The sequence below is a fragment of the Anabas testudineus genome, chromosome 24 (assembly GCF_900324465.2).
Source record: "Anabas testudineus chromosome 24, fAnaTes1.2, whole genome shotgun sequence".
Lineage (NCBI taxonomy): Eukaryota > Metazoa > Chordata > Actinopteri > Anabantiformes > Anabantidae > Anabas > Anabas testudineus.
In genome coordinates, this window is record NC_046632.1 from 4,097,731 (window position 1) to 4,109,951 (window position 12,221).

At 40.7% G+C, this 12,221-nt stretch overlaps 1 protein-coding gene across 5 annotated transcripts in view; it reads left to right on the plus strand.

Moving 5' to 3' along the window:
- The window catches only part of cdc42bpab (CDC42 binding protein kinase alpha (DMPK-like) b), a 64,245-nt gene that overhangs the window by 14,487 nt on the left and 37,537 nt on the right, over positions 1-12,221 (plus strand). For all 5 annotated transcript variants that reach the window (XM_026341998.1, XM_026341994.1, XM_026341995.1 and 2 more), the window contains exon 2: positions 11,319-11,410. In XM_026341998.1, the coding sequence (XP_026197783.1) occupies positions 11,319-11,410 (92 nt within the window). The remainder of the gene's footprint in view (positions 1-11,318; positions 11,411-12,221) is intronic.

Consider the following 12,221-nt stretch of genomic DNA (forward strand, 5'->3'; position numbering starts at 1 on the left):
TCGTCAAAACAAGGGCCTGTGCGACTGTAGCCTCCCACGCTTACTCAATCTGCTTATCAGTGAGGTCATTAGTCTTGTTACTGTTATATAGGTGTCTACTTGCAACTGCATGGCTGCTGTTTGTTCTAGTAGCTTACACAGTTTGGCCTGAGCTCACGGATACGTCTTAAATGGATAAAGCTCGCATTTTCCCTGTCTGGTCAACTCTTGGATGGATTGTTTAATTGGTTCCTTAATTGAAAATATATCACTCTAGGGGTTTGTCAGTTTATAAATAGATACCAATGCTCTTGTTTTTTGTGAATGATGTTTTGTGCTCATTTCACTACTAGTACCTTTTACTAGAGGAAAATGTGTAAAAGCATCTTTGAAGTTTGTGGTAGGCTATAAACTCTCTACGATAACATAGTGAAGACACTTGCCTTTTTGTTAGCTATATGACCTAGGTTTATCAGTATATAATTGCTTAAAAATTGACTTTATGTAGTGGTCACATATACTCTCGTTGTACTCTGAACAGGCAGCATGTCCTAGCACGCCCAGCTGTTACCAGATGCATTCTTTGAGGATGCTTTTGGTTACAAGTCCCAGCACTGACACATTTTCTTCTGGAAGTTATATTTAGTAGCCAAACTAGTCTTTTTTCTTTTCTTTTTTTTTTGTTTTTTTTTGTTTTTGCAGTGATTGGGACTGGTCATGGCCTAGAAAGTGTTGTGCATGGCTGCAGCAGATGGGGACGTGTGTATATATAGCATAGTATGTATAGTGTGTCTGCCCCCTGCATTTCTTTTGGGAGCAGAAAGTGGTAATTTAGTGGTTTTCTCCAGATTTTTGTGTTGGTTAACTTCACTGTATACCATTGTAACAGGAGTGGCCTCCACCTGCTCTAGAAAATTGAACTTTGTCACAGTTTTGTTTTTATTAAGGAAAAGTTACTTTGAATTATTTTGTAAGTTGAGGGTTCAGGTTGGATTTTGGCAGAAATTTAGAAATCATGTGCTAGTAGGGCTCAGTCAGGTCGGTGAAATGCAGAAAAATGTGGCCCGAACCATACTGTAATCTAGATACACAGTTTATGATACAATACAAAGACGAGATAAATATATAAGGATACTATTTGGTGAGATTGATTAAGATTGACTAGTGCTGGGCAATATAAGAATCTCTTAATTATTATGACAAAAAAAACTTGACTGATGAGTAACTTTGATCAAGTTTGCAACTCAAGTCATTTGCGCTCTCGTCCATCCAATTAGGCAGCAGCTGTTGGACTAAATAGCTGACAGAGGCACGGTCAAAACAGGCAATACACACAAATTGATAAATTTGGACAAACTCAGATGTCTGCAAAAGAGAAGGAGATTATGGCAAGTAGAGATCATTAAACACATAAACATGGATATGTAAAGCCGGATAAACAACGGAGTGACGTAAGCTGAAACAGTTTGATATATGTAGTCAGTGCACCTTAAATTCCTATTATCAGATGGAGTGTAGTCTTCATGCAAACATGACTTTCAGACATTCAGTGGTACTTACAGTAACGCACACAATGTATTCAAACATTGTTGAGTCTGATGCTGTAGGGACACATCTCAGCTAATAGAACATCGAACATCACATGGCTTCAGAGGCTCGCTCGCAAGTAGCCAGCTAGCATTACTTGCCTGTGTTGTTTCCAAGCTGTGCTGAGTAACCTTACTTTTCATGCATATTTGTTGTGAGGTTTCATTGTGGTGTGAGGATTCGCTAATGCAGTGTTAGGATTGCATGCAGTCTTGGACATGGCGTGTCTGACATGTTCTTCATTGTGTGAAAGCTGCAGGTGACTTGAAGCAGGTATGTAATTTGGGGAATGTAGCCAGCCACAAATTTAAAGCATGAGCTAAGCTGGAATGTTCTTGGGACTAACTATACATGACTATAAAAGAGTTGACTTTTTTAGTTGCATTACTGATTCTAAGTTATAATTAAATTTTTAATGCAGTTTATGATAATATAAAAAAAATGAATAATTCAACACTCATTTGTGTGTTCACAAAAAAGCGTATTAGCCTGGCCTGTTCTTTCCGTCTGTCGTTGTCACCTCAGTGTTTGCTGTAGCTTCAGGCCCTTCCTGTTGGCCCCAGCTTGAACACACCTAGCTGGGCAGGTTTCCAGAGAATAAAAGGGATCTTAGGTTACCTCTGTCATGACACATATCACCACAGGGAACCCACAGTTAAACACATCTTCGTGTTGAATAGGAAAGATCTGGATCATGTGCGTGTCTGTCTGTGAATAGTTTACCTTCCTATGCGTGTATAAGCAGGCAGTGTAGCTTTACTGTCACATACATGTCAGTGTTTTCTAAAATATCCGCCTGTCGACTCCTCCCTTATCTTTTTTCACTCTTCACATCTTGCTTGTGATCCTCCCTTCTTCTTTTGCCACCTCCCCTGTCCTATTCCCATTCTCCTCCTTCCTCCCTCTGTGTCTTTTTTTTCTTTTGATGTTCCAGCTCTCAAACTGTTATCTGTAACCAACTCCTTTACGTGAGACCTGAAATTCCCTCTCCATCTGTGCCAGTTCCATCTAAATTTCCGTATTGTTATCCCCTCCCTTTGCTTTAAAAGCCTGAACAAGTGCCTAGTGGATGCTTTCATCCATTTGGGTGGATCCATTTATAGTATGCGTGGTCCCTATGGGAATCAAATCCTTAAATGGTGTAATGTCAGTGCACGGCCGTACCAGTTGCACTGTAGGACTGTAGCATGGTAACAACCCCTCCTCATTTTCCACAAGCTGCTGACATCCAGAGAGGGGAAAAAAATCAGTGAGAGGATGAGCCCAGAAACGCAATAGGAAACTTGTGGTATAATATCTGTCAGGATGTTGTGACATGTTGGTGCTGGAACACCACTGGCAGTAGAGCCTTACTTTTGTTTAAGTGATTGGTGACTTTAATTTGACTGATCTTGAAATTTATAAGGTGCTTCTGGAACTTCACGAGGTGCCACAGTATGGCTACATTCTTAGATGTGGGCCGTGCCAACTTGGAGTTTTATGCACGCAGTGATGGAAAGTAGTGTCTTGTATTCAAGGGTAAGAGCTCTGGATCTTGTAAGTACCCTGTAGTGTTTTTCCTTTTAGGCTGATGTGGGAGCTCTGGCCTGTGAAGAAACTCAGAGGTTGCCATAAAGTCATTTGTTCCTCAGACTAAGCAGCAAGCGTTTCTGCTGGCAGTAAAAGCAGAAGATTCATACAGCTGTCAATGTCTGTTTCTCTGGTGGCCACCTCCAGAGCCTGCACCTCCTTCCAAAACAGAGATGTCAGGGCAAACATTGGATTTGTTAATTTAATTTTAAACGGAGAGTTTTAAAACTGGATACCTATATTTGGCATTTTTGTAAGGCTGAAAATGGTTAACAGCACTTTAAATATCTTGAATAGTTTTAAATGGATCAGTTTAGTATCATAACAATGTTGAATGTGTCACATGTAAAACTTCTACTTACCACAACTACAACAATCTTTGTCCATCCGAACCTATTTTCAAATGCACAATTTCATCATATATAAGACTTTTTATATCACACAAAACATGTGACATTTAATTGATCCCTGTGATTCTAAGTACAACTCACTGTAGGTTTGAGAACAGCACATTATGTAGGTGTTTAAACACATCTTCCCAGCTCCTACGCTCCACTGAAAGGAATAATGCCCTTAGATGATGACATAACATTCAAATGTAATGATGTTGATTTTATTTTCTAGATTATTGTTATTTGTGGTTCAGTTTTTCTGTGTGTAATATAACGAGGTTTTGCTAGGTAATCTGAATTGTTCAGTATCATGCTTTTCTCGACATCCTACTGGACTTATCACAATCATTGTTTTGTTACTATCAATATCCAGCAGAGGAACAATGCAGCACCTGGTGCCTCCACCATGAGCAGAGTGGCAGAAACCACAGCAAAGCTGGGTAACATGGCCTGGCAGCCTGCTTTCATATTCGCTCTTTATCTGTAAGATGGTATCGGGAAGCTGTGTTGACACAGAATTGTGTAAATCAACTTGTTTGCAGTGTGGGCTGAACAGGTCGATGTGCAGGCTTAGAGAATTCTTTGATGTACTGGGAACACTTCCTGTACAGACTGCAGAAACTGACGTCGCCCAACCCCTCCAAAGCTGTTTTTCTCACGTTGCTGTCCTAGGAGTATGCTCACTGCAGCAGTCTTTGAGCTGTAACACACACCAGATCTCATCTATTGTTTTGTCAAGCTCTGCCTCCCTCCTTTTCTTTGGTGTTTGTGGTTTCTTAATATTTTGGGAACATCCTGTTTGTGTGTTGTAGTGCTGCTGGGCACAGACTATTTAGTTGATGGCCTTGGACCATTCTTGCTCTCTTATTAGTGTGACAGGACAAGAAAGACGGGCAGAGGCAGAAGACAAAGAGACACAGGGAGATAGATAGACAAGGGACTGAGGCAAATGTGGAAATGTGGGACAAGAGATGACAGAATGGTAAAGAGAGAGGAACGATTGGGCATGGCAGAGAACGGAAAACTACATAGGGGTGGGTGGTTGTGTGTCTGTGGGGTGGGTGGGGGCTGGGTTGAGTCTGGTGTTGCTGGTGTGCAGCCTAGCATTAAATGCAATTTAATGCTCTGAGACATGTTTACATGCTATATAAGTGATTTCCAATTTGCCCTACGTGAAATTTCTGTTCTCAATAATTTATTAGTGAACCCCCCACTTCTGTGATAGCTGCCATGCATCATACATGGCAAAATATGTGTTGTGGTTCTGTCGGTATCCCCTGACATTGCCTCTGGGGATCGGCCAGTGGTGCACGTGTCATATGAGAGAGCGAGACATGCAAAAGCCTTTTATTGGGGTGGCTCATGCATCCCTCCACACAGCTGTAGAGAGAACCTCTGGCTATGACATAAAGGGGACTGATTCTATTTCCATCTGTAATTTAGGTAATTTATTGGATGTTTTCAAACTACTTGCAATTGAATTACTTAAAGGGTTGAGTTTTTGAACTGCCTTTGGCACTGAATCACATTCCCCTTTTAAGGACTATGTTATTATAATCACACTCCTTAAGTTTTTCCTTTGATGACCTTTCTGCTCTATCTGTTCAGCCATCACCTGGTTGCATTTATTTGGCCTTTATTTAACTAGGAAGTTATTTTATTTCTAAGTAAGGCAGCTGTTAGTTCGAGGAGGCCAAAAATGAATAAAAAAGAATAAAATAAAAAAAATGAGGGCATGATGTATTTGGAACAGTTTTAACAGTTGTTTCCTATTGAAAATAGAAGGTGAATACTTTGTGGCAGCTATCTCGTTTTAATACACAGTTTTCTAGTATTTTTTCTAGTCCGGATCCTTCCAGTAGTGGCTATCACCTGCTACTGTCTGATTGTTGATTACACCTCTAAAAATGTGCTGCTTTTGCACTGCCTTCACACACAAACACACGAGCACAGTGCTCTATAGATATGTGGAGAGATGGAGCTGGCTGGTCTAGAAAAGTCCTTGGAATTTAACTTTTTAAAATAAACACAGGTAAATAAACTCGAACCATCACATAAAACATGTTCTGCTTATTAGGCAAGTGTTTGAGTAATTGCTCGTACCATCTTCATTGTTGGTAGGCTTTGTTGCACCTTTGCCTGTCCTTATGATTGAATCAAGACACGTGTCGTATAAACCCAGCAGACTATTTCACTTTGTACCAGGAGTGATGAAAAGATGAGACAAGGCTGAGTATTAAGCCACACCATGATGTAGCAGGAATTGATACAGAAGCAGATGGCCCACGTTTAGCTAGCTTTGGTGTTTCTGCTGACACAGTGGCACTGAAATATCACATACACAGCCATTTTGAATCAGAAGGTAATGTAACAGACAGCCTGCGTGGCAGATAGTTTAGGAAAAGCCTAGGACTGTGTTCCCTCACAGCAAACTGCAAGCTGGTATATTTATATTCAGAAGTATATTTTGTGATCCATCCTCAGAGACAGTGACTTCAGCTTTATTGGCTGTCACACTAAATCAGAAAAAAAAAAACAGTGAATCTTGAATGACTATTTATGAGCCCGACACAGTTACTAGTATACTGCAGATACAGCATTCCAGATTTCCAGCCTGTAATTTCGACATTTTTATTTTTCACAGTTTTGAAAAACTCCCAGCCTGCTTAGGAGGTGTGATGAGTTCACCCCTCCAGTGGTCAGATGGAAGGAAAGGCCATCCACAGGTCTCTTCCTCTGCTCTCTGCTGTTCTCCCTCTTCATATGTGAGCCTCTCTCTCGGTTTTCCCGTCTCTCTTGCAAGCGGCATTTTTGTGTCATTACCTCACTGTGGTTGTAAATAATCCCTGTTATGGCTTCCAGATGCCCCCCCCCCCCCCCCCCCCCCCCCCCCCCAAAAGCCCTCCTGTCCAGGCTCACTCTGGAATTGGGGATAGGTTTAGTGCATAGTGTGTGCGTAAGGATGACACACTTACTGTAACTGGCTCATCTGCTGAGTGGCCCTGAGTATATATGTCTCCTCTGTCTCTAATTCGTCTCTCTTGTCCGGCCCCTCAGTCATGCCTGGTCTCACTTTCTCTCACAAGCTAAGTGCTAATGCTTTTTGCAGTTGTGTGTATTCTGTCTCAATTTCTTATGTTTTTTTGTTTTTTTTTACATTGTTTTCATCCCACAATTGTCCTCTGTCTTTAGTTTTGTAATCTTTTAATTCCTGAAATGTAGACCTGAATCTGTATGATTGTCCCTCTTCTAGCATGCACAAAGTAGCTCTAAACCACACACAAATAATCCCTCTTTAACTTATAAACATGTCCTGTGGTTCGTGTGTTTGAGTAATTTTGAAGATGAGAAAGTGAAAGTCTTGCAACATACATCTCTGCACAGTCGACTCTGTATAGTGACTTTGACTTCTTAGTCCTATGTGCCACACGCATTTACTCTGAGGCTAAAGGAATGTTGTAAACTGTTTGTGCCACGGATTGTGTATGTTTGTTTTCCTTTGTATATGTTTGTTTTCCTGAAATATTGAAGCAGCTTGTCATGTTGCAATAAAGGGCACAGAACATGTAACACACCCAGCAGTCCCTTAGCACTGAGCATAATGACAGTGTAGTGTAATGCTTAAAATAGAAACATTTTAGTATTTTCTTATTTCCAAAAAGTAAAATGGACTTAGGGAAAGGGAGTGAAGTTTAGATTGTGAAAATCCTAAAAGTTCACATATAAGCTGTTATAACTCATGTATAGCTACTTTTTACACTCAGATACACACACAGACATCATGCCTGTTTGACATTGTGTACACACACACACACACACACACACATAAACACACCCTTGAGACATAGCATGGAAGAGGCCCATGCCGAGGCCTGTTGCGAGCACTGAGCATATCATTTGTGGGCCGACTGCTAAGTGAACACACTTGCCTGTTGTTACCAAGTTTTACACAAAAATCACTCTGACTTCTCTCGTCGGTATGAAGCAAGATGGGCCTGATAAGTGCTCAGTATTTTACGGCTAAACCAGTCTGGCTGTGTGGATTAGCTTGCGTCACTCATGTTTTTCCAGTTTCTCTGCATCCTAAGGCTTATTACTTACCCAACATGAGTATGTATTCTTCATGGCCTGCAAGTGTAAGTGCATCTTCCAGTGTTTTTGTGTTTGTGTGCACTCGTAGTGTGTCTCCCCACAAAGCATGTATTACATTAATGTGACTGATTCCAAACCTTAGTCCTTCGCGTTGCAAAACAATGTGGGAGCAAAGAGCTGTTGTCATGCTAAAGCTTGGATAGCCACCTTAACAAGCATTGCCAGGGTTTCCCACCACACCTTGTCATAGCAACTGTTGCTATGTTTACCTGTATATCTTGCTAGTGAGTGAGTAAAGATGTATGACAAAACTTTATGGTATTTATTTCTCTGTTGTAAAAAGGGTTAGGGTTAGGGTTAGTTGGCTGTGAATTCATCTTTGCCACAGACACATTTCATTGATCTCAGGTTAAATGTGGGTGAGCTTAGTCACTGCACACAGTTCTTATTTGAGTTAACATGTTGACCCTGCATACTGGGGTCAACATACACATGGGGTTAGTATTTCCAAAATGCATGCACACACACATTCCCATACACATACAATTAAATAACAACTTAATAGCTGCCATGTGTATGTGTAAACCACCTGCTGTTGGAGTGACAGCCAATAATTTCTCCTGTTCAGAAAAGCAATTTGTAGAGTCTCATTGGTTGTAGGATCTGTAGTAACTTCTACCAAAGCCACAGCAAGGCACAGTCATCAATTATGTGTCAGATATAGATGTAAGGAACTAGATGTGCGTGTGTATGTATTTGTATGTGTCCATGTTGTACGTGAGCTTTGTTGTGGACAGGGCCTGTGGGCTCCTGGCTCAGAGATGAAAGACATTTCTCATGTGGCTGGTTTTAGTGCAGCTCCTGAGTCAGCGTGCAGCTACTAATCAGTGTTTTCTCCCTCTCAGCTACCCTGACTCTCTTTCCTCGTCGTTCCTGCCACCCTGTCAGCTCTGACTAATAATTAAACCACATTAAGAATTGTATTTAGAGTTCACAACTAGTCCAATTTCATAACATCAGTTTAGTGGAAGAAATAACATTATTACATTTAGTACCCACTTTTATCCATAGCAACTTACAAATAAGAAACACACACCAGGAGCAACTTAGGGTTTAGTGTTTTGCCAAACGTGAGACTTGTGAATCAGAGGACCTGGGGTTTGAAAGACTGACTTTGCAGCTGGTGGACAACTCGAGCTACTTCCAGAGCCACAGGCTGCCCCAGGCGTCTTTACTCTGAAGTTATGTAAAAGTTAAGCTGAAGAGAATTTGACTTTTGTACTTAAACAGTGAAAAACAAGCCATGTTAAATAGGTTTAATCTCTTCCCTAATCGTTTGCTCCTGCAGCACAATTGTGTGGCTGTGATACATGAATTAATATGAATCCAAAGGGATTTTGATGCTAGATATTATCTTTACTCTGGCAGACATGCTGTGTCTTGTTATAAGATGCTCTGGCACAGATACAGTTGAGAGGAATTGTGTGTGCAGTGAAAAGCAAGATGAGAAACTACCACCAACCTTGTGTCAATTGGTGGTAAATTTGACTGGCTGCTTATCAGTTTGTGTGCCAGCCACTTTGGCAGTCAACCTGCGGTCAACCTGTCCTGAATTAAAAGACATAAGATCGTTATCTCACCTAACAATGCTTTGTGGATATTCACATGCACACTGAAGATCACAGCTTCATTGAGATGAGGTTTGCACAGTGAAATACATGTCCAGACTGCTGTTAGGATATAATACACTACCACAGGCAGTAAGATAATTGGAGAAGGGTAAAAAAGGATACACAAGAACATTTTGATAGCAAGACTAAGACACTTGTTTTGTCACAGCCTAGTTTGTCATTAGTTTTGTGGTGATGTTTTTCATCAGCAGCTGGTACCAAATACCACAGTGATGATCAACCGCTAGACATAGCTTCAATATTTCTGGTTTAATTGTTCTGCAACTGTTCTGCAGGGAAATGAAACATATTACTAGTCATGTTTCTCACGCCCGTTGTTTTCCAGCCTTGCTCAGTACCATGGCTGAGCTGCTATTGTCCTTTTAGTTTGTAGTAATGTGTGCCAGGCAATAGCACACTGCACTGGCTCATACGTTTCCTCGGCCCTGGAGTCATTGCAGTCTCCGGTTAACTGTCAGTGGATTCAGGAGGGAGTGTGAGCGAGACGGAAAGCGAGAGGTTGTTGAGCTAAGAGTGCCCTGTTTATTTTATTTCAGCAGGCACTTCACTGTTTCACAGTGGGAGAACGTCCTTTCCTTCAACACTGGAAGTTCAGTAAAGTCATGAGTTTAGCATGATGTTTGACCAGTGAGGGACTGCACACAGACCCAGAATGCTACCCTGGCTGGCTCATGTGCAACACATATATACATGCTGCAGAAAAGATACAAAAATGATTTTTTATAGTGGATTGTGTCATTTATGAACCAGAAAGGCTACTGCATGTATAAGTACAGTGTTGGGGTGTATTTGTAAGTGAATACTAATGATGCAAAACTGCTTTAACATTGCTGTTAAACCCAACTTGCACAATGAGTATGACAGCAATGAATAGTTATGGTGTATTTTTCTGTGTTATCAGAATACTGGGGTATCTATATAACCAATATGCTGACCTTGGTGAACAACCAGCAAAGACAGATTATCCTTGGCCCGCTGGGATCATGTAAACCAAGAAGTGTTAAATAGCTCTCCACAAATGAGGGAAATGCTGACTTTGTCAGCTATAGATGGAATCTGGTCGAGCTTTTTGAGAGAATGCTGGTGACCCTTGCAGATCCCTCCCAATGCTCTTTTCCACCAGAAACCGTAACAACCGAAATAACAATAGCTAGCGTTATAATTTAGCCTCTCTTTATCATGCTCTGTAAGAGGTCATGGTGGTCACCAACATTTTGATGAAGTCGATTTAGAATAGCATGGAAGCCTTTTATGAGTAATGGGAAAAACTGGAGTGTTTCTTAAACCTTCTTATAAGTATTTTCCCATAAGCATGGGTCATAGGATAACAGCACATTTTCTCATTTTGGGCTGAGGCCTTGCCATCTGGCTGTGACAGCTTTATTAAAACCCACTAGTTAGCATTGTTTATGGTGCTCCCTTGTCTGATGACTGCCATTGGTGATACAAGTCAAGTTTGTTATATGAACTTTTAACTAACGTCAGCTTGATGCAGTCTATGTTTGATAAAACAAACATCTCTGTACATCTCATTTAATTAATAGTGTAGTTAATGATATCGTATACAGTCACCTCATGCAGACCAGTAACCCTAATATAACATGCCTTTTAGTGAACTGCACAGTTAGACACTACTTTCAGAAAAGGCTCTTTCAATATAAAATGCTGCAGGAAGATTTCATAGTGAAGTGAGTCGTATAAAGTCTTGGTCTTAGTCTAGGTGCAGTTTTACTGAATGGGATGGATGGATGGATGATACATTGTGTGAGTCATTAGGTGGATTCTACATACACCCTCTGTCAAAAGCTAAATGACAAGGTTAGGATTACATAACCTATATGCTAGACAAGTTTAAGGTTGGGACTTGAAGGTCACAAGTTCACAAGTTTGGGAAATTCCTGATAGTCTCATATTGATGTTTAGACTTAAGACTTAATTAAAGAAAAAACAAGTTCTGCATATGTCACTCTTGGCTGATTTTAATTAACTTCCTTCCTTCTTCCTACAGCCAAGTTCTTCACATCCAAAGTGAAGCAGATGCGTCTTCGTAAAGAGGACTTTGAGATCCTAAAGGTGATTGGACGAGGAGCCTTTGGAGAGGTAACAGCCCCTTTGCTTCTATACCCATTCATGCAATAGTCTATTATCATGCATATTGAATATTAAACATTAATTTCATTTTGTACAAGAACCAGGTGTTGGACTTAGTGTAGGTACATGTGCAGTTGTTTAGTTTTTGACATTTCTTAATCTGGGTCTTCTTCCTTAAGGGAAAGATTTTCCAGTATGACCCCGTGACAATACCTACTCTCTTTTGCCCTTATACTTTAATATGTGAGTTATGAAAGGCAAGAGTGTTGTAGCTTATACTTTCTGCTGCATTCCAGCAGCGCTGCGTAGTACGGCGCATGAGCAAGACTCTACTTGCAGTTTAAACTAAAGGTTTGAAATCTCCTTCCATACTTAACCTGTAAACAGAAAACAAATTAGTATGAAGGCAACTATCCAGTGTGGGTTTATGTGTTTTTGTGTTTTGCTGTTTAGTATTTGCTTTTATGTGTGCCTGCAGGGTGGATGAAATACACTTGTGACTGAGTTTCAGGTAATGATGTCAAAGCTAGGGAATGTTGGAGGGACAGGTATTGTGGTCCCCGGCCAAAACCCTTAGCCATATATCTTCACCCTGACACTTTTCAGCATTACACATATTGTTTTGACAATCAGTCGTCTTTAAGAGATTTCAACACTGATTTGAGCCTTGCTCAGTGCTTCCAAATAGTATTTAATCTTTGAAATTGTTATCACATTGATGTACAAACTAGTTGAAGAACAGGTGGAGAGAGACACAAAATGAGAGATCGATGAATTTGGACACACCCGCCAGCATGTGGTTGCAATACTGCTACAAAAT